At 40.7% G+C, this 25,811-nt stretch overlaps 3 protein-coding genes and 1 non-coding gene across 4 annotated transcripts; 2 read left to right on the forward strand and 2 right to left on the reverse strand.

Annotated features, from left to right (window-relative positions):
* Positions 1 to 1,136: 1,136 nt before the first annotated feature.
* Positions 1,137 to 2,058, reverse strand: LOC140850955 (protein S40-7-like). The gene has a single exon (XM_073243824.1). The coding sequence runs from the start codon at positions 1,848 to 1,850 to the stop codon at positions 1,272 to 1,274; it is 579 nt and encodes a 192-aa protein (XP_073099925.1). The 5' UTR covers positions 1,851 to 2,058; the 3' UTR covers positions 1,137 to 1,271.
* Positions 2,059 to 16,321: 14,263 nt separating this feature from the next.
* Positions 16,322 to 18,924, reverse strand: LOC105052105 (protein WHAT'S THIS FACTOR 9, mitochondrial). Its single transcript, XM_019852872.2, has 2 exons — positions 18,684 to 18,924; positions 16,322 to 18,566 (listed from the first exon to the last, which is right to left on the reverse strand). The coding sequence occupies exon 2, from the start codon at positions 18,416 to 18,418 to the stop codon at positions 17,183 to 17,185; it is 1,236 nt and encodes a 411-aa protein (XP_019708431.1). The 5' UTR covers positions 18,419 to 18,566; positions 18,684 to 18,924; the 3' UTR covers positions 16,322 to 17,182.
* A 214-nt stretch (positions 18,925 to 19,138) lies between these two features.
* On the forward strand, positions 19,139 to 23,252 carry LOC140851673 (protein ORANGE-LIKE, chloroplastic-like). The gene is made up of 8 exons (XM_073243682.1): positions 19,139 to 19,470; positions 20,271 to 20,385; positions 20,549 to 20,662; positions 20,760 to 20,846; positions 21,397 to 21,473; positions 21,558 to 21,685; positions 21,990 to 22,126; positions 22,939 to 23,252. Exons 1-8 carry the CDS (start codon positions 19,154 to 19,156, stop codon positions 23,014 to 23,016), a joined length of 1,053 nt encoding a protein of 350 aa, XP_073099783.1. The 5' UTR covers positions 19,139 to 19,153; the 3' UTR covers positions 23,017 to 23,252.
* A 564-nt stretch (positions 23,253 to 23,816) lies between these two features.
* On the forward strand, positions 23,817 to 23,896 carry TRNAL-UAG (transfer RNA leucine (anticodon UAG)). Its single transcript has one exon. It is a non-coding gene; the product is annotated as a tRNA-Leu (tRNA).
* Positions 23,897 to 25,811: the final 1,915 nt, after the last annotated feature.

Raw genomic sequence — 25,811 nt, forward strand, 5'->3', positions numbered from 1 at the left:
ATCCGAATTAATTAAACCACCGACTCTTAATTATGATTGGAAATGGTAGGCACTAAGAAGGAAAGCCTAATAATCGTCATTATCTAAATCATTATGAGAACAGTAGATTCGCTTGAAGATTAATTACTAATTATTCCAAGTTCAAGATGTAGACAGGTCAGATATTCTTTAAAAGAACTCTCATGCATAAGTATATGTGTCCACGTCTTGGATAAAGGAACCTTGCTCTCAGAACCCATAGATATCACGTGTCAAACTGACAGGATGCAAGATAAACGCTCTGATCCACCTTCATATTCTGCAAAAAGCCGTGATTCTTGAATGTACTGCTCAGATAATTTAACTTCAATTAAGAAACACCAAGCCACAATAATGAACTTTAGGCAATACAGAAGTATAGTAGTATTAAAGCATCTATTTAGATTCAGTAGGGGCTCTTTGCCATCCTACTGAAAACATTGGATATATAGAATTTCTTTTCCTGTTTGATAATAAAAGCAACACAGTTCCATGTTCTGCAAATACACTAAAATGTCCTTGCTGCAAACATCTCTCTGAATTAGTCACTCACACACCTAGTGCATCTAAATAATGAGTCAATTATTTGAATTACATTGAATCATGTACAGATATTATTGTGATCAAGAGCTCATGACTTGGAACATGAGGTATTGTTCTCATAGTTTTATCCTTCTGGATTCTAATATAAAAAGTACCTCATGTGGAAAGAATGGTCTCTTCTTATATAAAGAAGAGTCTTTCTTAACTCACAATCTCATGAGCATCACAGTTTTATCCCTCTGAATTCCATTCCAAAAGGCCTCACATGAAAAGGATGGTTCCTTTCTATATAAACCAAAGTTCTCCTTGACTCACAACTAATGTAGGACTAATGATGCCCTCCCTTGTACATGACAATAGATATTAATCATAATACTAATACTAATTTGTAATTTTTTCAAAAAAATAATAAAAAGAGCCCACTTTTCTGACCAAGAAAGATAAGAGACTATTAAATCACCAATCTATGATCTGGATTTTCTCTAACAGAATCAGAATACAAGTAAATTCTATGAAAGTAGAAGAGCTAGCTAATTGGCATATAACCAAAGGCGAACTAAATAACCCAATACGCAGAGAGGCAAAAGATGCTCATTTATTCTCACTGGTTCCCCAAAATATTCTCAATACCTCCCCAAATCACAAAATATAATAAAGCCACAACCAAAAGAGCAAAATTTTTTAAGAGGGAGGAAGCACTTTCCTCACTATCAATCAAGAAAGCCTGTTTTCTGCAAGACGGCGTTGCGAACCCGGCGCAGATCCCTCCCCTTGAGCTTCCTTCCGACCCCCTCCAGTACCGAGAAGGTGTTCATCGGCGATCCACTCCTGAACTGCCTCGCGACGATCTCGTGGGGCGGCAGCATTTCCTCATCCCCCCCGGAATCTCCGTCGTCCATATGGAACTCCCCCCGTCCTCCCCTCACTTTCGACGCCACCGGCACGTTCACCGGCGCAGACCGGTGGTAGATCTTCCCTTCCGGCATCGAGAACGCGAACTGAGGCTTCGGCTTGGGGACCGCCGAGATCATTCGGCTGGTGGTGGAGGCGGAAGAAGGGGAGGTGGAGACAAACAAGGAGAAAGCGGAGACGACGGAAGCGGCGGAGGCAGCGGTCTTCCGCTGGAGGAACGGGGCGGAGGCCTTCGCCGTCGGCCGCTTCTTGTCGTCGTCCGCGAGAGCAGCGAGAATGCCGAAGTTCCGCTCCGCAAGGCGCCGGAACCCTGCTCGAGAGAGAGTGGCAGGGCTAGGGTTAGGGTTAGGACCGGCGGCGGCGGGGGAGGAATTCATGGGGGAGCGTTTGCGGTCGGAGGGGGGTCGGCGCCGGTCCAGAAGATGAAGTCGTCGTGGAGTTCGTCCACGCCGGTGGCAGAGGCAGTGCCGGCTGCGACGGGGGGCGGGGCAAAGAAACCGAGGAAGCGGTCCGAGGCCGGGGATAGCAGGTGGCGGAAGCTCTCCGTAGGGAGGGTGAACTGAACGTGGACTTGATTTTGGGAAAGAGGGGAGAGGGAATGGGGGGTTTAAATAGAGGGAGGGGAGGGGGGATAAACGCTTTGACGTGTCGGGGCGTGGATGGGAAGGGTAAAAGTCGGGAGTGTCGTTAAATGGCGACATGCGGGCCTCACCGAAAACGCAGGAGAGCACCACAAGAAAATTGGGCTTATTGGGCCAACCACCTCGCATCATCTACAAGTCCATATCCCAATCCTAACCTAAATTTTAATCTGTAGATTTGTTGGTCAGTTTTTTCTCCATTGGATCCAAAGCCAATGGTTGATGTGGGGTGGTCCCGAATGGATTCACGACATCTGTGGGGTTGCTTGATGGTCATAGGCCGAGCCCCGGGTAATCGAACATCAGACCGGGTCTATATAAAATATGATATTTTTTGGGTCCAAATTCGGCTCATGATCACCTCTCTCGTAAGTAGACTTCTGACTTCTGATTCCGGTATTCCGCACATAGACTACCATGCGGGATCCCTTCGGATGGGTATCGACACCGCCGCTCATTTTGTAGAGGACACGTGGCGTGATGTGTGAACCTGTCGTTGTCATCAAGAGTTAGGGGGATGACAGATCTGGCTTCCACGTAGAGGTAAATATAAGGTAATTGTCTGGTTGCTTTATGAGCAAATATTTTCTTGGTTGTCGTACACTTGTACTTTCGTTTCTCTTTGCGTGGAGTACGTTGGTTAATCATACGTTCTTTTAGATTTTGTCTCTCCATCCGAAGGAATATTACGAAAAATAATCAGGTGCGCTCCAACGCTAGTTTGCTGTCTACTCGTTTCACTTCTCTAAGTACTCAGGATAAGTCGGAAGATACTATTTAATGTTTTTATAAATATTCAAAATCTATGAGTTCGGTCGAATTTTCAGTTGAATCATTCAAACAAACTCTTAATAATTATTCATATGATACGACTAAGATTCATAAACTATACTTATCCCCTTTTTTTGGTAGATAACCTTGTGCACCATTTCTTCGTAGCAATAAGACGTGTGGTGGCATCAGGGTTTGTAAGATCACATAAAAGTCCTTGTCAACTTGGGAGATACATGAAAAATAAGAAATGAGATGAAACCTTATACAAGAATCTATGCATATATGTGGGAAGAGACCATGGATTCCCTTGTAGCACATGGTGGCGGATGTCTTTTTCTGGTTTTATTTATACGTGTTTGCCGAAAGATTTAACAAATGGTTCCATTTTCTATGGTCCTATCTTTCTTGAACCATAGATGCGTTAATTTGTGGAATAGTCCATGTGATGATCGGTGAGACACTGTATTTATCTAAACATCAGAACCAATAGCAATGTGGTCCATGGTGCTTATCATCAACCCTATGAATCCTTAGAATTATAAATTGTTATATTCTTCATGATGCAAGCCATTCCTCGCATTTGCTAGATAGATAAATAAAGATAAATAAAATAGTCTAATCCCATATATTTCTATATATGTGATAAGATTAGTACTTATCACCTGCCTCGAGCCTAAAATCTAGATTAAAGAAATGTGGGGCTTGCAGAGCCTTCTCACTCATTCATAGAGATCAGTTTCTACCTTTCTCTTTCCTGCTTTTGGGAAGAGATTTTGTTTAACCAATGGCAAGAAAAGAGATCAGCACGAAAGGAACCACATCCCACTAGGATATGAGGTTTAGCAATCCAGTAATTTTCTAAGACATGATTAAATGTGGAACCTGGAATGAACTTTCATGTGGTGAAGCATGATAACAAAAGGTGAGGTTAACTGGCCTGGACGTATGTAAGATAAATATATTTCTAAAACATGCTGAAATGGGAAACCACATACCAAGTTCCACAACAATGGAAGCTGATAGTAAAAGTAAATCGAATACTTTAAAAAAAGAAAAGAAAATTGTTGGGATTCTAAAGTGTATACTAATCGTGGGTCAGGAAATCAATCTGAACATGGTCCATGTCAACTCAGCACTCCTATAATCAAAATTCAATAATAAGCAAAAAAAAAAACAAAAAAATGGACCTTCATGATTTTTTTTTTTTTTTCTTTTTGAACAAATCAACAGGCTCACAAGCTGTGCGACCTGCAACTTTCACAAACCCTTCGAAGATGCAGGCAGGGCAAGCCAACAAGCCCGATCCACATAAGATACTCCTGGACAACCCCTTAATATTTTCTTTCCAATCCATGCAACACGTCTATGGCACAGATAGTATATTATATTGTTATTTCTTTTTTTACTCGTGACATGAGCTGCACCCTAACTCTATCGAAATTCTGAGATAAGAGTTTTTATCAAATCCTTATCCTAGTGCAGTTAATACTGATCCAGAGTCAAGCATTCTCCAACCTTCAATTTGTTTCGATGTTAGTTGGTTTATTTTCTCAACAAAAAAAAAAAAAAAAAGAACGCAATTTGTTTTGGACGGCAAACTCCACCGAGCATTAGTACAATTAGGAATGGCAGGAAATTAACACAATTTAGTAATTTAAGCACTTTAGGGAACCTGCATCTGTATTCGCAAGAGAGACCTCTCTAATCATTGGAGTTCATTTTAGATTTTCTAGTGACAGAGAAATGTTGCCAAAAAGGTCCTACTTATGGAAGAATAAAAAGATGAAATGGAAGGTACATTATTCAATTCTAGTGACCAAGCTTTCAGGCAATCCTTGTATACCGAAGAAATATGAATATATCCTTTCATATTTATCAAATCCCAATAAAATAAGACATCATGGAAAGCCTTTTATTTTATGATACGGAAGATTTGAATGAATGACCATATAAAAATTTTGTTAGTCTTGATTATGTCAAAAAAAAAAAATTTTTTTTGACATTCTTTTGCCAATTAATATCACAGTTTTCTTGTGATGTCATCCTGTGGACAACTGGAATCAGATAATGTTTTATACTCCTCATTCCCAGTTTTCTGGAAGCAAAGTGGATTCTTTTTCCTTCCTGGCCATGTTCTGCTGGCTTATCTTGTTTCAATCTAGTTTTCCTTCTTCAGTTTGAATTAACTATATGTTGCAGTCAACTCCTCGTTACCTATCATCGGTATCGAGTACTTATAAGATAACATCTATATAGATCGAATTAGTATCCGATAGAGACTCTCCGATGTTTAAGTCAGAAAAAATTGGTAAACAGTAATTTTGATTGTATAAAGTAGCAGAACTTTGACCCAAAATTGATTTACCCATACTATTCAATTACCTCCCCTTTTTATAGATGATTCTGATGTAACCGTTGAGCACGTGATCCCGCTTTTTATGGCGTTAAATTATCGGATCATAAATATAAAATTAGTGGGACATTACTTCTCCTTAATAGCCGCGATATAATCGATAACCGTTCGTGACGGTTATCGTATGTTGAGCAGATTGCCGACTATACGTCGGTATAACCGACTTTATATCGGCAGAATCTATGAGCCACCGTCAGCTATTAGCTCTGTCATGCCGACGCATGCCGATGGTCTAAGTCGTCCGCTGTCAATTGGTGGTAGTCGAATACTAGTCGGTCAATCGATCTTAATTGATTAGTCGACAGTAGGTCGGCACAATTAGCTCGGTCAGTCGATGAAGAATCGATACTATCTGTTCGACCGATGCATTGTCGGAGTCGTAGTGACCAAAATCGAGGGTCGGTCGGTTTACCCCAACAGTTGCCCCCCACTCTCAAGTCCAAGGTGAGCCGATGTGTGAATTGCCACGTAGTTTATCACGTTGGATGAAGAGAGTTCTCTCACATCAAGTCTCGATTTTGATATCATTTTCTTCGAAATATGGGTGATCGACTACTTTGTCGTGTTGGCAAGTACGGTCGTCTGTTGCACTGACCGATTGATCCGATATCAGTTGTCAGTGTCAAGCATCGTTTCGAAAAGTCGATTTAGCATCGGACGATATGATTTTGACAAGTACATTTGTGCCATGTGTCTGAATGTTATTGGGTCGGAGTTGTTCATGTGGATAGAAATGACGTAGCTTGATCTGGGATAGGTGCGTTGAACCATCCGATCAATGATCGATCCAGATGTTGCCATTTATCATCATCTGATAGATCTTCGATTTGACCATCTTCATCTCGACCGTTGAGGGATCCTATATATATAGGATCGCTCTCAGTCAAATTTTTACTTTTCACTGTCTTTGGTATCGGGACTCTGCTGGATTGTTGCCTCAATGTTCAAGATTATCGCTCCTAACTTTTAGGTCCAGTTCATTTTTCTTTTTGAGTTCTTTCCTCTAGAATTCTCATCTTCTTTAGAGTCGTTCTTATGGCTAGGACTCTCTTTCTCAGGACGATCGGTCAGAGAATCCGACTGATGAATCCCAGTCGAGTCTGGACGTGGAGGTCTTTTCATTTTCGGGACTGAACGTTAAGCTGCTCCGGGAGCAATTCTGTATCCCGGAGCAGTTTCAACTTTTCGCCTCTGGAGTCGATGGTCAGGTGAATAACCCTCCTTTGGGCCAGGTGGCCTTCTATATTGAAGATTTTCGAACAGATCTTCGATTTTTCATTCTAAAATTTATCCAAAATATTTTGAATTATTACGGACTTTGTCCGGCTCAGCTGGCATTGAACTCGGTCTGGCTGATAATTAGTTTTGCTTTGCTGTGTCGGATGTTGCCAACCATACCTCGTCCTTCTCTTTTTCGAGCCTTCTTTGTCCTCTAACCTCATCCGAAAGTCCGAAGGCGGTGGTCTTCAATCTCCAAAAAGGTCTATTCTTTATTACCAATCTTCCATCGTCCATTTATGGATGGAAGAACCAGTACTTCCTTGCTTCTTCTTCCCTTCCTTAGGATTTTCTTTCTCGTTAGGGCGATCCACGAACCGATCTCAACGACAATAGCCAAATAGAAGTCAACAACCAGGAGGACTTTCACCGGCTGAAAGACATGGCGATCTCAAAATAGAAAGAGCTTGTAATCAAACAGGCCCTTTATGACGCTGGTCTTAGTTCAGTCCATCATCTAGGTATAGTATAGTTTGTCGGTCATTTCTGACTTTTCTTTTACTTGCTGAATTATACTGACTTCCGTTGTAATTGCAGCCATGCAGCAGAAAGTGCAAATGTCAAACACCGACATTTGTCAGCATGTTGTTAAGAAGAGGACAGTGTCTGAGGTCGGGCCTTCGCGGCCGTCGAAGAGGCATCAAACACCAGCTCCAGTCGATGTTTCAACATCGACTGTGGAACCTGATGCTCCGTCGGCATCGATTCCCAAGCTAGTCCTGGCACTATCGGCCCCGACAGTGCTCCTTACTGCGTCGTCCAAGGAAAGGACGGCAAGGGGAACTACTGAAATAGCATCGGTAGTCCCACCACTTGAGGAGGTTTAGATCGAGGCAGGAGAGCTATGGCTGCGCCAGTTGCTCCTTCAGTTGGGGTGCAGTCAAGCTTAAGCTTTCTCTCACTTTCAAACATGGGGCCGCTGATAACAGACTAGGAGAAAGGTCCGATGACATCGATGGAAGAAGTTGCATCGGAGGGCCATACGGTTCACTTCGACCTTCAAGTGCCTGTCGATGAATCGACCCTGATTAATTCTATACTGGCCATGCGACTGTGCCAGGCTACTCTTCTTTCGGCTGATCGGGAGCGTTGGAGGAAACGGTCGGTGGTCGAGATATTTTCGTCCTTTTATCCGACGATCATCGGGGTAAGTTTCTTTGATAGACTCTTCTTCTTTCTTTTTTTTAACCCAACTTATCTTCTCTCTGTAGTTGATCTATGACATGTCCGACTTGAAAGCCGACTATATGAAGTTCGATGATATCTGTAGTGCATGGAAGAATAAGGTGGTAGCCGTCGATACTGAGAAAGTGGCTATACTCGAACAACTTAAATCGATGGCAGAGCGGAGAATCAAACTTTAGGAGGAGATTTTTCGACTAACTGACGATTTGGTATCCTCGGGGGCTGAACTTAAGTCGGCTCACGAGGCTATTTTGGCTCTTGAGTCACAGGTCAAGAGCAAGAAGCACTCTATCCACCGGCTTCGATGGGAGCGAGATGGATGCATCGAGGAATTTGAAGCCAAACGTGGACATCATTGGGTCAGTCTGGAAAGGTTGGCACTGGCTGAAGAAGAATTGTCCTCCACTCGAGCCGATGCTGACTTGGCAAAGGTGAAAGCGGAGTCGGTAAGGGAGGTATTGAGTCGGGCAGTCGAAGATTTTTGAAATTCGAAAGAATTCAAAAAAGAAATCCTCGAAAGTGGTTTCATCTCGTACTGTGTCAAGTATGAAAATGGTCGAGATACAGTCAAAAAATTATATCCGAATCTCGACTTGAGCAGCATCATCCCTCCAGGATCGGAAGACGGGGTTGTTGAAGAAGAAGCTGCTCCGACTCAAGATGAAGCACCGAGCGGGTCTAAAATCTTTCAAGTCGACGATGCTACCCCTGAACAAAGGAATAGGAATGTTGACGAAGCTTAGTCAGTGTATTTTACCTCTTTTTTTTTTAGTCTGATATTTGTAGTCGGACTCCGGTCCAATTTTGTAACTCTTTGTTAATAATGAATGAAAATATTTCTAATTTTGAACTCTTATTTTTTGGAATACCTGCAATGTAAAGTAACCATCGAACATTGATCGGTGATTCGATCATTCGGTAAGACTCGTAGAATATCCGTTAGTCATGTAATCCTCGACGTACTTTGATGATAAGTCAAATATCTAGTATCTGACACTTGGTTGGATTTGTATGTCGGATTATTTGATAATCGGTGGTAAGTCGAATATCCTTCGACTAGCTGTAGCCATATCGATATAATTCCAATCCGACTTTGGTCATTTTGGCATTTTCATTCTGCTTAGTTGGGACTAAGTCTGCATATTAGTCTTTCGACTATAGTCAGCTTTTACAATGGAGAGCCGACATTGAGAACCGATGTATAATCGATAGTACGATTTTTGTAGTGAAAGCCTGTATAGTCGATGTTGGTTGAGATTACAGTCGGTATGTCAGTTTTTGCAGGAGAACCGAAATACAGTCATCACCGAAGCAGTTGATTCTTCGATTTTTATAGTGGAGGTTGAAATAAACTTCGTATCAAAGTACAGCAGATAGTTCGGCTTTGACAATGAAAGCCGACATATAGTCAGTAGTTGATAAAATTTGTCAAAGACTTGTGATTATGAAATTCTGATTGTATTTTAAATAATGTACATATCGATGACTTTATTGATAATATATCTTCAGATTGTCGGTATTTCATGTTCGGAGAGTTGCTGACCCTTCGAGGGTTTTTAACCAATATGCGCTCGGTCTAAAAGTTTCAAATATTCAGTAAGGTTCTTCCCAGTTCGGGGATAGTTTTTCTTGATTCAAGGATTTTGAGATTTCTGCCTTTCTTAAGACCAAATCTCTTAGTCGGAAGACCTTCGGTTTGACTCTTGCATTATAATACCGGGCTATCTTTTGCCGATATGTAGTCATTCAAACTTGAGCTTGCTGTCGGAGTTCTGGAAGAAGATCTAAGTCGACTCTTCGACATTCGGAGTTGCTCGGTTCACTATATTATTCCACTCTTTTTGATGGCAATCCGATTTCGAGCGGTATCATTACTTCTGTCCTATAAGCTAAATTGAAGAGAGATTCTCCAGTCCGTATGCGGGGAGTCGTTCGATATGTCTATAAGATCGGATATAGTTCTTCCATCCAGAGATCTTTGGCTTCATTCAGTTGGGATTTTAGCCCATGCAGGATTGTTCGGTTGGTTACCTCCATCTCTCCATTTGACTGTAGATGGCTGACCGACATAAGTTTGTGCGTAATATGAAACTTCGCATAGAACTCTCTGAAATTTTGGTTATCAAATTGTCGACCGTTGTCGGTGATGATGGTGTGCGGCAAACCAAATCTGTAAACGATAGATTTTTGAATGAAGTCTTCCATCTTGCTTTCAGTGATTCGCGTCAGAGGTTCGGCTTCCATCTATTTGGTAAAGTAATCGATGGCGATCACTATGAATTTTCTCTGACTAGATGCCGGAAGAAAAGAATCAAGTATGTCGATCTCCCATTGTATGAAGGGCCATGGTACTCGATGTCAGCTGACTAGCCGGTTGATGTTGTATATTTGCATACTTTTGACATAGTTTACACCTTCGGACGAGTTCAGCTGCATCTTTTTTCATGGTGGGCCAATAATATCATTATCGTAGGACTTTATAAGCTAGAGACTTGTCCCCCAAGTAATTTTCGTAAATCTCTTCGTGTACTTCTCTAAGTGCATAGTCGGCATCTGTAGGTCTCAACACTATAGCAAGGGGAGAGAGAAGGATCTTTTGTAGAGGTGATCATTCATCATCACATATTGAGAGACTGTCCATCGGAGTCTTTTAGCTTCCGAAGAGTCTGCAGGAAGGATCCCATCGGTCAGGTATTGGATGATCGGATCCATCCAGCTTGGTTCCATAGTGAGCTGCAATACTTCCTCGATTTTATCGATACTTGACTGTTCGAGGCATTCAATGAATATCCGACCCAACGAGTTGAAAGCAATAGTAGCCAATTGTGAAAGTATGTCAGTCCGAGCATTTTCGATTCTGAAAATGTGAAAGATATCGAAATATTTCATGTAATATCTTTCATCTTTTGAAGATACTTCATCATAGTAGGATCTCGAACTTCAAATTCATCCTTGACTTATCCAGCAATCAATTATGAGTCGGTGAAAATCTTCAAACTATCGATCTCAAGCTCCTTGGCTATCTTCAAGCTGGCTAAAAGTGCTTCATATTCGGCTTGATTATTTGAGGCTTTAAAGTTGAACCGAAGGACGTATTCAGTGACTACTCTTTCAAAATTTGTGAGTATAAGACCGACTCCACTACTTTGTGCATTAGATGCTTCGTCAATATCCAGCACCCAAGTCGACCTTAGGTCGAGGTCGAGCGTCGTATCCTCTTTTATTGTATTATCATTTGTATCTTCTGGCTTATTGTCAGATATTATACATTCTGCGACAAAATCGATTAGAACTTGTGCTTTCATGGACGGTCATGGGCGATATTGTTTGTCGAACTCATCAAGCTTTACTGTCCACTTCACCATCTGACCTGACGTATCAGGTCGATGTAAGATCGCCTTCAACGACTGATCTGTTAAGACCACAATTGGATGTGCTTGGAAGTACGGACGAAATCGTTATATCGATATGATTAGGGAGTAGATCATTTTCTCTGCTCTTGAGTATCAGACTTCGACATTATGAAGTATTTTGCTGGTGTAATAGATTGGTCAATGAATTCGATTTTCATTCTCCTGGATGAGCATCGAGTTAACCGCTTCTATTGAAGTCATCAAGTAGAGATACAATGTCTCTCTGATCTTTGATTTTGTAAGCAAAAGTGGAGAAGCCAAGTAGGTTTTTAAGTCTTCCAAGGACTGTCGGTATTCATCCGACCATAAAAAGTCTTTCATCTGTTACAAAATTTTGAAGAATGGTAGACATCTCTCGGTCGACTTAGAAATAAATCGACTGAGCGTGGCAATCCTTCTGCTGAGTTATTGTATCTCTTTCTTTGAACTTGGGTGCTTCATGTCGATAATGATCTTTATTTTTTTAGGATTAGCCTCGATTCTTCATTGTGAAATAAGAAATCTGAAAAAAATTTTGAAGGTTAATCCAAACGCACACTTGGTCGGGTTTAACTTCATCTAATACCGTCGAAGTGTGCCGAAGGCTTCCTCCAAGTCTCGAACATGATCTGAAGTTTGGGAACTCTTCACCAGTATGTCGTCCACATATACTTTCATATTTCATTCAATTTATGCCTTGAAAATCTTGTTGACGAGCTGTTGGTAGGTAGCATCGGCATTCTTCAGACCAAAAGATATTACTTTGTAGCAGTATATGTCTTTGTCGGTCACAAAAATCATGTGCTCTTCGTCTTCTGGTGCCATGTGGATTTGATTATACCCAACGAAGGCATCCATGAAGCTCAACAGTCGATGGTCAGAAATCGCATCAACTAATTGATCAGTCTTCAGCAATGAAAAGCTATCCTTAGGACAAACTTCATTCAGATCGATATAGTCGATGCAGATCCTTCATTTTTCATTGACTTTTCTTACCATCACCACATCGGTGAGTCAGTCGAAATATGTAGCTTCTCTGACGAAGCCTGCTATGAGGAGTTTATCGACTTCTTCATCAATGATCTTTTATCTTTCAGGAGTAAAAGATCGCTTCTTCTGTCTCATCGGTTTAATATTTAGATTGATGTTAAATCGGTGAGTTATTATTTCTGAAAGGATCCCGAACATGTCGGTGGCCAACCAAGCAAAAATATCGGCATTGGCTCAGAGCAATTTTATTAATTGTTGCCGCTCTGAGTCGGGTAGCTGCGATCCAATTTGGATCATTTTCTCGGGTTCTTCTTTTAATGGGATAGAAACCAGTTGTTCAACTGGTTCGCCCCTCTCCTGATTCTCTCTTTAGTCCAGTTTCTCAACGGATAAAGAGTCTTCAGGTTTATTACTTTGGATAGAGACAAGGAAGCAACGTCAGATGAGTTGTTGATCTCCACGTATTTCTCCAACCCCATATCTCGTCAGAAATCAGACTAATAAATAGTACGTCAAAATCACTGCTCTTAGAGCATTAAGCCTAGATCGTTCGAGTATGGCATTATAAGTCGAAGGTACTCGAACATCGTGAACGTTATGAAAATAGTGCTCTGTTGTGGTTCGATTCCAACAGTTAAGGAAAGAGAGATTTCTCCTTCCACTGTGACAGCATCTCCTGTGAAGCCGACCAATGGAGTTGAGACTCTTCTGAGTTGATCAGTCGGCAATTGTATTCGAAAGAAAGTCGAGTAAAATAAAATATTAGTTGAATTTTTATTATCTACAAAGATTCTTTTTACATCATAATTTGCTATCATTATCGAGACAACAACAGCATCATCATGGAAAGTCTGAATTCTCCGAACATCTTTTTTCAAAAAAATTATTATATTGTTGAGTCGTCATCGTTTCGCCGACTCTTCTTCGGAAGTTGCCCCCCAATTCGATCGTCCGGAGATCATGTTGATCACCCCTACAGTCAGCTGATTATTTATAGCTTTCTCAATTTGCGGCTGAGGTCGTCGATCGATAGGAGGTTGTGTCATAGGATCTCTCTAGTACTTTTCAAGATAGCCTCATCGAATCAGGATTTCTATCTCGACTCTGAGTTGAATGCATTGTTCGATATCGTAACCATGATCATGATGAAACCGATAATATTTCCTTCGATCGCAGTTCCTCGGCAATGCTTTCATCGATGGAGGGTGTCGTAGGTATTCCGCTCCTTCGATTTCCATAAGGATCTATGCACGAGGAGCAGAAAGAGAAGTATATGAGTCATACCTGCCGTAACTTGGCCTTGGACTCCGTCATCGGGGTGAAGCTTGCTTATTAGAAGATGTCCGACTGGATTCGGCTGGAGCTCCTTTCTTCTTCTGTTTCTTCTTTTTCTGACCTTTGCCTCCTGTCTAGCATCGGTCAGAAGCTCCTTCATTTGTGCATATATTTGTATGCACACTCCAGAACTTTGACATAAGTCCAAGGGAGAGTCTTGTCCAAAGAATATGTGAATCGAGATCCCCTCAAACCTCTTTTCATGGTCGATATGATCATATTTTTATTGAGGTCCTTAACCTCAAGCGTAGCCGCATTAAAACGGGTCACAAAATCTCGAAGTGTCTCAGTCTCTCCTTGTTTGATCGAGAAGAGACTGTCAGAGATTCGTGGCGGCCTTCGACTGGTATTAAAGTGAGCCATGAAAGAATGTTCTAGCTGCCCAAAGGAGTATATGCTTTTCGACTGAAGCCCAGATTATCAGGCTCGAGCAACTTTCTGAAGAATTGCTGGAAAATCGATATACAAGAGGGCGTCGGTTGCCCCCTGAATTGTCATGAGAGTCTTGTAGCTTTCGAGGTGGTTAATCAGATCGGTGGAACCATCATATGGCTCTACTTGCGGCATCTTAAATCGAGATGGGATCGGTTCATCCAAGATGTGCCGAGAGAGAGGTTGGCTGGTGTGAAAGTCGTAGTCGTTGGAGGACTTCCGACCTTCCACCTAAAGTTAGGCGAGTCGATGGTTGATTTCTTGAAGCTTGCGCTCATACTCATCGAACCAACACTGCTGAGAAACTTTGGAGGTAGAATCCCCCGACGAGCTTGAAAGAGAAGCAGAAGGTATCTGCGGCCGTTTCTCTTTCCTAATACGGTCGAGATGGGAAGAAGAGGAACGCCGTGAATGGTGGGCGGTACGGTGAGAGTGCCGAGAATGTCGCTATTCGTCTCGGTGAGAGAGCCGAGATGGCTGCTCCGAAGAAGGAGAAGGTGATCATCGTGGATGACGGCGGTTGTGCCTGGACGGCACCAAATGTGCCACCTTCATTTGCTGCACGAGTGTAGAAATCTGGACGTCCGTGGTGATCACAGGACGTGAGGAACTAGGCTCTGCTACTAGAGAAGGGGGAGGAATCTCTTCCCGACGGAAAGAGTGTCTTACTGATCCGGTTGCAGTTGAGCGTTGGGCTCTGATTTTCGTCATGATGCAATATTATCTTTCTTTTCTTCCTGACGCGCCAATATGTTGCGGCCAACTCCCTGTCGCCTGTCGTCGGTATTGAGCACCTGCAAGACAGCATCCACACAGACCGAATTGGTGTCCGGTGGGGACTCTCTGATGCTTAAGTCAGAGAAAGTTGATGAACAGTAACTTTGATTATATGAAGTAGCAGAGCTTTGACCCAAAGTTGGCTTACACGTACTATTCACTTACCTCCCATTTTTATAGGTGATTCTGATGTAACCGTCGAGTACATGATCCCACTTTTTATGGTGCTAAATTATCGGACTATAAATATAGAATTAGTGGGACATTACTTTCCCTTAACAGTCGTGACATAGTCGATAACCATTCATGACGGTTATGGTATGTTGAGCAAATTGCCGACCATACGTCGGTATAACTGACTTTATGTCGGCAGAATCTATGAGCGACTGTCGGCTATTAGCTCTGTCATGCCGATGCACGCTGACGATTTAAGTCGTCCGCTGTCGATCGGTGGTAGTCGAATACTAGTCGGTTAACCGATCTTAGTTGATTAGTCGATGATAAGTCGGTATAATTAGCTCGATCAGTCAATAAAAAATCGATACTATCTATTCGGTTGATACATTGTCGGAGTCTATAATGATCAAAATCGAGGGTCAGTCGATTTACCCCAACACTATACTCATCATTTAATTTGCAACACTTCTGCACATATTGCCAAGTATGATCTTTTTATCAAAATGTGGTTTAAAGTTCTGTCTTCTACTCACACTGCTTGGACAGGAGATCTGTATCTTTAATAAACAGATTCTCCTGCGATTATCCATTCATAAATCTATTTTGCACTACTTCTACTCATACTGCCAAGAACTATCTTCTCAATAAAATGCTTTTTAAAGTTCTATCCTCTTCTACCAGAAACAGAGAGCTATATCTTCTAGAAAAGGTTGCTCCATGAATTTTTTGCCATTCATAAGTTCATGGGCACCAAACCTTGTACTTTGGTTCAAAGAGTGCTCCCTCCACAAAGTAATGTGTTGTTATGTCTCATTTCCTATGAATTTGCCTGTGGAAAAATGTAAATAAAGGCCAATTGAGTCCTGAATTGCATGCTAATTTGACACATCAAGATCGCCACCTCCAAAGCTGTCTAACTCAAATTCATCCTGAATGTTTGCCACGGAAGTTCTACTTCGATTTCTAGTACAACAAATCATTAGCTAAGATCTGTAGCCATGAACTACAAATGTGTTTATATTTTGCATTACTTGAAATTCATGAAGCACGATGCCATTGATAGAAGTGATGGAAAGTCCTTTTTCCATCTGATTGGTATCAGCTTTCCGGAAAACCAAATTGCCATTCAATCTTTTCCAAGACCAAGTTTCCTCATAGGTGGCAATATCAGAATTTGCTTTCTGCTTGCATCCTTGGGTTTCCCTTCTTCATGCAATCACTCACACCTCCATATTAGCGCCTCTCTGTTTTCAAATAATATTTCAAAGGAAAATATAAATTTGTCCATTTGGCATGGTTATCCAAGGCAAGCAAAAGCCTGTATAGGAGTTTAGTCCGGAATATGAGAAACTAAAAACATCATGATCCTCATATGTGCTTTAAGACCACTAAGCAAAACAAAAATCAAAGATCTTATATTCTTCTTTCACGAATTTGAGCTGCTCCTGACAAAGTGAATAAAGTCAAAATTACCAGATCAGCTATAATATTTGTTACTTTTTTTTTTTTTGTGCACAGTCATCCATCTTTGAAACATCTTCAGGAGAAAAAACAGCACTACAAACACTTGGTTTGCATTGAAAAACTTGTGTTTCATGTGATCTCACAAGGTCGGAGAAGCAGAAAATGAGTATAAACTTCTGTTCCCTTGTGTAACTTTTGTCTATGGATAAGAAGAAGATTTCAAGTGATTATCCAGTTGATGCTGACAAAGGTTATGGTTATGTGAACCAAAAATCACTGTTGCCTGTCCTTTCCCGAGTTTGCAAAGAAGAAGTCAATATTTGCCAATGAGACTGCAAAACATGGCATGGCCTCCATTCTGAGCTTGAAGTTTGTTCCTATTCCTCTCACCATTGAATCTAAAAACATAGACTAATTAGTACTAGGAAGGCCTTCATTTCTTGCAGCAATTATGAAAAGCTTTACTGTTGACAATTTAACTCAGACATGCTCAGTTTTGTGCTTTTCATTTTTTGTTTTCAGAACAAAGCAGCTAAATATGTTTCAACCAAAAATAGATGTCAAACCACAAAGGCTCAGTTTCAGCCTAAGTTATGTTCGATCTCAATCACTTGGTTATAGCTAACACCTCCAGCCTGAATGCATGATCATAAGTTACACATTTCACTTCTAAAATTCTCAATAACCATATCATCCATGAGTAAATATTGGATAGCTTGCTTTATTGTTCAATGAATAGATCAACTGTTTCCTGGTTCCACCTTCCAGTATCCAGTATTCCTTGAACTTGTGACAAGATAATGCAAATTAATCTTTTTATCTTTGGTCCAGACTAACTAGCAGTGCTAACTTCACAAATTCTCTTCCATGCCTTCATCTAACCCATCATAATCTTCTCTGCTCTCAGAATCTACAGCTGCATCGAGGCCTCCCTCTGCATCGTCTGCCAAAGGTTTCCTGCTCCTCTGGCTTCTCAGAATAGCCTCTGACTTATTCATCAATCCAACATATTTCTTCCTCACCTCAAGCATCGGGTGCTTCTCAATTGTGGTGGTTGATCTGGCATAATAAGCCTCCTTGAGGACAACAAAGCAGGTCTTGTTCTTCAACAGGAGGTAGAACACATGAGGGTGGCGTTCAAATAGCTTGTGGAACTTTTGCGGCAATCCCAAATGCTTTCTGAGGCAGAGCAGCCTCCGCCTCTCAGCAGAATTATCTACAAAGAGGCTAAGCAGTTCATGAAGAACTCCCGCAACCCGCTTCTCTGAAATATTCCTGCTTGGGTCCAAATGCGAAAAATCTTCATAAGGGGAGACATAGGGGAGTTTCTGGAATTCCTCCAACCAATGCTCGATCTTTCGCTTCAAGCGAAGACCTTTCGAAGGGAAGAGAGGGAAAGCAATGGCTGATGGCAGTGACTCCACAGTCCCATTTAACTTCTTTATTTCGTTCCTCTGAAGTGCAGAAAGAACCGGCTCATCTCGATCAATTACGGCACTTAATCCCTGCTCCTCATCTTCCAATTCAACGATTTGGAAGCACCCTTTTGAAATCTCCTCGGGCTTTTGAAGAAAATCTTCAGGCAATCCTAAGTACCACAGCATTCCCTGAACTATTCTCAATGGAAGCCTTCTCTCTCTCGACATCAGGATCAACCGCCTCAGCCTATCCACTATCTCCACCCGCCGTGTCTCGTACACTTCACGTTCCTTTCTGTCAAGCTCAGCAGCTTCTTCAGTCAGTCTGAACCAGGGGAGGTTGTACTTGGGTCCTGTGAACTCCTCGAACACAGCTGGGTACCGCCGGAGGAAGCTGGCAACACGGCCAGCGATTTCGAGCTCCCGGCCTCGCTTGGAGACAGCAGATATGGGGATGCGGGCATCGGGTTCTTGGGCAATGATGTTCTTGAGGGAGACAAGTGGCCGGAGGTCCCTGCCCTTTGTGAGGATGTCAAGGGAGTCGAAGAAGGGGTCCTTCTTCCACTCCATCTTCACATCCACATAATTTGATCTCTGGGTGCCGGAGAAAGCTGGGGTTCTTCCGAAACGGACGAGCAGTTGCCATGGCTTTCTGCTGAAAAATAGCATTTTCTCGTCTCTAGAAGAGAAAGTTTATGATTTTGGGAGGGGTTATCTCTAGGGTTTTGGGTTTTTAGCCAGGTTCTACCCTTGTTATTGTGATGGTTGTAAAACTCTCAATCCGTTCCCTTGTTTTCCTTCTCTATTAGTCGTTGGCCTGTCCGAGAGAAAGATAGGGTTTTGAGAGGGTTTATCTATAGGGTTTTGGATTCACAGGAGAATTTAGACTGACGCTGTGAACCAAATAGGAAGGAAATGGGGGCTGTTCACATACCTCTCAAATTCCCCTCCATTGCCCTGTTCTCCATATCTAAAGTTGCCTCTTTTACCTCCCGTTCTTCTACCAGACCTCCTCTAAATCCTCGTTCTATTTATGTTCCTCATCCTCTCAAACCTTCAGGAAGGAGAGCGGCAGAGGAGAAGGGGGCGTGCGAGCCAGCGGGTTGGCCCGCTGGCCGCGGCGGCGGCGGCGGCGGGGGAGAGCGCTGGGAGACGGTGAGGGTGTATTCGGATGGACAAAGGCATAACGTTATGACGGCCGTCATAACTTCATTATTTCACGACTTCCTGTCAGATCCATTCCCGAATCTTTGAGAGCGGATTCGTTAAAGATGCGGATTAAGGGATCCGAATCCGACAAGTTCCGCTCGCACTTTAATAAACTCAAAGATCTGCCAATTTCTTATCGGGTTACCGGATCCTCCAACAGGAATTGGATCGTCGCCTGGGTGATTGGACTGCGAGATGCTTCCAGATTTGTCCGTTTATCTGGCCGTAGATTCTGCTAATGGCCGTTTTAAAAGACGGTCGCTGGTGGGGAAGGGGGTGGGTGGAATACCGATGGCGTCGTCCATTGCCTCATCTTTCTCCTCTCTTCTCTCTCTCCCGACATCTGCTCCTCCGCCGTCCAAGACCCTCGTTCTCTTCTCTGGCACCGGCGGGTGGTGGCAGCCACGGTGGCGGCCTCTCCGGAGAGCAGGAGAAGGGGCTTCTTTCCGGTTAGGTTCGGTGTGCTGTGCCTCCGGCGACAATTCGCACCCCGCAGGCGATGATTCCTCCAGGTTCGTACCCGGTCCCGGGGTTTCCCCCTTTACTTTACTTTCCTTTAATTGCCGTATTTAGGGACCTCTTCGATTAGTTTGGGTTCTGTTTTGTGGTAATTGGTGACCAGAGGATAGAAAAGTCAACTGCTTGAGAAATGGATAGTTAAGAAGGAGGATTTTGATGAGTCGTCGAAGGTGTTTGATTAGAACTTACCATGTGTTCCACGTAGAAGACATTGAGATGAAAGTATTCTTAAAAATCCATTTTCAGAAGAAAATTAAACTAGGCTTCCATCGCGCAGTTTAGCTTCGATCCTGTTTGTAATTTTAGTTTTGCAATTTGATGTCCTTGTAACAATTTGTCCTATTAAACAAAAAAAAGTTCAGCCTACTGCTCCCTGGGGCCTTCATCCACCTTCTATTTTCTTTCCATGGCTGGTCTGACAATTTTGGTAGTACATCATTACTGGGATGTGCTTGTTATATTAATGGGGTTGCACTTACCATTGATGTCATAGTGTAGTCAAGTATTACCCGTAAAATTGTCGACCTCCCGGGGGAACCATGACGAAGAATCTTATAGAAGATGATTACTAGGGACAACAGTGTGTGCTTTGTTTTCTGTTATTTAAAAATAATAATAATAAAATTTAGAATTTGAACTTTGATGCTATGTCTTATGCAAGATGCTCAGTAAGTTGCAAAGATGTATGCAACATTGTGGTCTGAGAGGTCTTTTGCAATACGTTTATACGTAGAACTTCAGTACTAAATTTCCATAAACTACATAGTCTCATTTAGTGTTCCCTTATGTGCAGCTTTTGCATTATAGAAGGGCCAGAGACAATCCAGGATTTTGTTCAGATGCAGCTTCAAGAAATTGAAGACAACATTAGAAGTAGGCGAAATAAAATTTTTCTTCTCATGGAAGAGGTGATTCACAAACATGATATATTTATTGTTGTGTCTGCTAAGTTTAGTTTGGATACACCCACTTTCAAGATGCATTTGGGAAAATTGATTGCCTAAGAAGCTATACTGGTGGCAAATTGTCGTTTTATTAGATTTATTTAATGCTTTTGACAACAAAATTTAGGTTAGGAGATTGCGGGTCCAACAGCACATAAAGAGTGTAGAATGTGCCAAAGAGAGCACTGAAGAGAATGAGATGCCTGACATTCCATCAACTATTCCATTTCTCTCTCATATGGTGATTATCTGACAGTTTCTTTCTTTTTGCAGAAAGATCATGGTATTGGTTTGTTTAAATTTTGCATTCTAATTTTTTGTGGTTATTCCTGAACCAGACACCAAAAACCTTAAAGCAGCTATACATGACATCATTCTCAGTTGTATCTGGGATAATAGTCTTTGGAGGCCTTCTTGCACCAATAGTAAGCTGAAACTTTTCTATTTCGCTGTTTTGTTTTTCTAATCTTTTGTGTGCTTTACTTTTCTGAGCAATGAAAAAATTGCTATGTTTTTGAGATGTATGTGTATGTGCTGCTTTTATCATCTTTAGTTCATCTATCATGCAATGGTGTGTGTTTCAACATTCAGTCAAGTTGTTGTTCCCTTTTCAATTGTTTCAAATTCTTGTCTGCTGGATTGATGACTTATACTGTATAATGAACAATCTATAGTTCTTCTTTTAACAAATGCTGTGTCTATCATGCATTTGTTAGTCATGAAATCAAATTTGTTTTGTTTAGTTGATATAAATGAATTTTCTGGACAGTAGCAACCTGATTGGGCCATTGGATTTGCATTTTGGAACCAAAATATTAGGTTCAGGTTCTGGATTGTGAAATAAGTAACAGGGTCGTAGCTTTTATGTTATAAATTGTGTGAGCACTATGTGGCCAATTAAGGGTGTATTTTTTTTTCTTTTTATGACACTTGCCATGTAAGATAAATATAATATTTAAGCTGTTTCTGCCACAGCTGGAGCTGAAATTAGGACTGGGTGGTACTTCCTACGAAGACTTTATACACAATATCCACTTGCCAATGCAACTAAGGTATGTTGCAAGTTGTCACTTGCTGCTAGATTTTGGATAAAATGTTCAGTTGCCTAAATTTCATTCTTTTGGATGGTGATTCAGTCAGGTAGATCCCATTGTAGCATCCTTCTCAGGTGGTGCAGTGGGTGTAATATCAGCCTTGATGCTAGCTGAAGCCAAGAATGTCGAGCAGCAAGAGAAAAAGAGATGCAAATACTGCCATGGCACTGGTATGTATTAATTTTGTATAAGGCATCTCTGTGTTTTTATGTGGAAGCACACGTGCCCATTAGATGAAGCAAGTCACTGGTATCACCACAAGATGATAAAATTATCTGCCTGCAGAGGGCAGTTGCTGCTCTCAATGGTAGCAGTGACTTACGAAACCTAAAATGATGTATTTTTTGTTGCAAGTTATTTACTGATATTTAGATACTCTTCCTTATGAGTTGTTTTCTGTGCCTGCTAAGAGTTCTTTGTATAAATCTGGCAGAGTTTCCACAACATTTTCATATATATTACTTTGGACTGTAGGATATTTGGCTTGTGCTCGATGTTCCGCCAGTGGTGTGTTCTTGAGCGTTGAACCAGTTTCTCTTCCTGGTGGATGTGACTGCCCTTTGCAACCCCCTACAACTCAAAGGTGTCCAAATTGCTCAGGTGCTGGAAAGGTATGACATATCTGCTAGAACAGTCACCATTGTAATTTTTGTTCCTTGTATTAGGTTGGGATGGGTATAGGGTCAAAAAGTGGGGATTAGCCCCTTCTAATCCTGGAAAAAATTTCCTTGTATTGCTTTTGACAGTACTGGGAATTTTCTTTTTCTCAAAAGAAAAATGGACGGTTCTGTGGATTTTCAGCTTTTCTCCAAATAAGTTGTCCTAAACTGTTTCTGAAGTTGTTTTCTGGCAACTATAGCACCTGTATGGTATTTGATACTCGTGCTATAGGGATGGTGTGTCCAAAGAAATCTAAGCAGATTCATCTTCTTCTTGTTATAGGACACTAAGCCAGACTTTGCAGAGCCTGCATCCAAACATAAGGCTCATGACTTTGCCTTGTATATGGCCTCATTTGAAGCATCGTTGTCAAAGATCCATAAACTAGCTTAAAAAGCTAAATCCATGTTCCCTAATTTGTCTGGACTGTGATTATTTAGGAACTGAAGTAGTCATCTAGAACATCTGATCCATTTGTTGTGTAGCCAAGCAATGACTCCCTGGATGTAGGTGGCTGGTGTGACACTACAGAAAAATGAAATTTTATGACAATTCTACAAAGTAATGTTGATCGTGTTACCTTATAACCTTTTAGTTTACATCTTCACGCGATGGAAGTTTGAAACTGTCAGCTAAGCAATTTCTGATACTTTTACTTATCCATGTTTCTGCACCAGTTGTTTGTTCTAACCTTTGGAATTGTGGCTGAATTTTATGGAATACCATGTCACCCTGATACCATTCAAAATTGCATTTTCCCCAGGTGATGTGCCCAACATGCCTTTGCACGGGAATGGATATGGCGAGTGAACATGATCCACGTATAGATCCATTTGACTGAAACAGAGGACAAGAGATCTCACTATAGAAGGCCAGTGCTGATGCTATCGTTAAACAAATGAGCTTGAAGTGGTGTTAGATTACCTAGGAAGAGGTTGTTTGTCATTGAGTTGAATGCTGTGTATCTGAATGATTTGGGGTGATTTAAGGAATACAGAAACACATATAATTGAATACCATCTGTAACTGATTCTTGTGTTGAAGTTTGCACCTTAATGAAAGTTGTATACTTATTTATCTTTGACGGGTAGATATGTTCTTTTTGTGATAGTTGGCATCACGATAAATTGTTTATAGTTGATTGAGCAGTGATCGACTTTAACAGAAAGCCCTTGAAGCTTTTCTGGTGCTGAGGCCCCGATCATGGTGTTTGCTTTATTGTTGCATAGAAGACTGACTCCTCGTATATTTCAGTTGGATTGCAAAGTAGCGCCTGTCCTTGTTAGCACCCATTTATCAACTATGACTATTTAGTATTTAAGCTATGAGATGGTATTATTGATGGATCAGAGTTTGTGGTAGCCATTGGGGATGTTCCGCTACCCAAAATCTGACAGCATGGAATTGTTCCAAATGGTGAAGATCCACTAATGTTTGTGATTATATCATTGGGAGACATTGTGCTTGCCTTTTTGGTGAGCATAGGAGTGCCTGTTTGTCTTGCTAAAGCATCCTATTCTGATCATTAGTAACAATTTTGTTGATCAAATTAAGCCTTTGGCTCCAACTTGATTAATTTAATGGGGGACGACGAAGGCCAATATACGATAAGTAAAGATGGACAAAACCTTGGACACCAGCGACAGTTTGGCCGAGTGGTCTAAGGCGCCAGATTTAGGCTCTGGTCCGGAAGGGCGTGGGTTCAAATCCCACAGCTGTCAGAAATTTTGTTTGCTTTCTTTCTGAAGCTTCCAAAAATTTTTTTAGTTAATTATTTAAAAAAGGTAAATGTCATTAAAAACTATCATTCCCCTCTCCCGCAATATCTTCTAAAATAACTAATATTTACTCATTTTTCTTTTCATATCTTGTAAAATACATATTTTCCTTAATTTTAATTCCCCTTTTCCATATTAATTGTAAAAATATTTTAAACACTCCATTTTATTTTTTTAAGCATTTTCTGAAATATTAAAAAGAAAATTGTAATGAAAAATTTCCAATTTCCCCTTTTCTATTATTTGGAAAAATAAAAGAAAATGATGCAATTACAAAGGAAATAAATACAATTATATATTAAATTTTTCTCTTTTTATTCTTTTACTATTTTCTTTTAAATATTTATAAATATAACTAAAAAACAAATGTCTCTTTTTATTAGTTTTTAATGTTTAAAATAACATAAGGGAAACAAGCATAACTATAAACTATAATCACGTGTTATTTTTATTGATAATATATGTGAATAAAAAATAGTAACTATATTAGATAATAACAAATTTAATGTAAAAACAAATAGAGTGCATATATAGATGAAAAATAAAAGGTATGGTAAAGGTTAAGTTTAATTTCTATTCAAGAAAATATAGAAATGTAAAACAAAGGTAATTAAACTAAAATCATATACCATACAATCAATATTAAAAATAAAAGAAACAAAAGTAAAACATAAAAAAAGGATTCGATTAAAGCATAACGTCACAATAAAATAAATACAAGAGACATGAAAGATAGATAGAAAATAAAAAATTAGATGCTAGACATAAAGAAACCCTTACATAATATGAAATTTTAAACTAAAATAAGAGAGAAATAGAGTAGGTCAAAAAAAAAAAATAGCAAATATAAAAAATAATCTTAATACATTGATATATCAAAATATGATATATGGTATAAAATGTAAATGTACTTTAGATATAATGGGGTATAAAGATGGTTGAAGATGTACAAAGTGAATAAACAACAAAGGAGGAGATTAAAAAATGGAGCTTCAGAGGGAAAACAATACAAAATATTTTCTTACCTATTTATTTATTAATCTCGCACAATATATTAAAAAAAAAAAGAGATAGTATAGAAGGAAAGAAAGAAATAATGCATGATGGAATTATGGATCAAAAAGTTGATCATAAATTAGAGGAGTGATGGAGAAGAGGAACAAATAGAAAGAACAAAAAGGACTGCCTGCTTTTACGGATCCATTGTACTTGAGCAAGCATCCCAGTGGTATTCCTTCTCACCTTTTAAGCAAAAGGCTTCGAATCTTGAGTGCTATAAAATCCAATAGCATTTGGATCAAGTACCTGGTAGACTAGTGGTTCAAGTTTCACCGTTTTTTTAAAAAAAAGGAGAAAAATTAAATTTAGCTAGATTGTCAAATGGGCAGCCCATTACATTCAATCTGGCCGAACGTTGGCATAAATGTATAATTGGGCCCATTAGATCCAGTCTGGCCCAAAACATACAATTGGCCCACGAGTTGACGTTGGCGGGTTCGGCCCAGTTCTCTACTTCATATTTAGCTGATGGCAAAGACAGAGGGGTTGGTGAGAGCGAAAACTAGGGTTGTATTTGTCCCGATCAAACCTAGCGTCTCTCCGCCGTAGCCCGCTTCGCTCCCACCGCGACCATGGTAAGAGACATGAAGCATCGGCCTCTCGACTTCGCGCTCTTTTTGGCTGTTTTTGTTTATAAATTTCGATTCCGTCTTTTTTTTTTTTGTTTCTGTTTCGTAGGTCGTCTAATCTTTCTGAAGCATGATCCGATCCTTGGGTTTTACCTAGAGCTAGGAGTTGTTTGGAAGCCAAGTTTTTTCTGCGTTTTGTGAAAGTTAATGAGCTGATGGAAGATTAGGTT

Source organism: Elaeis guineensis, chromosome 9 (genome assembly GCF_000442705.2).
Source record: "Elaeis guineensis isolate ETL-2024a chromosome 9, EG11, whole genome shotgun sequence".
Classification (NCBI taxonomy): Eukaryota; Viridiplantae; Streptophyta; class Magnoliopsida; order Arecales; family Arecaceae; genus Elaeis; species Elaeis guineensis.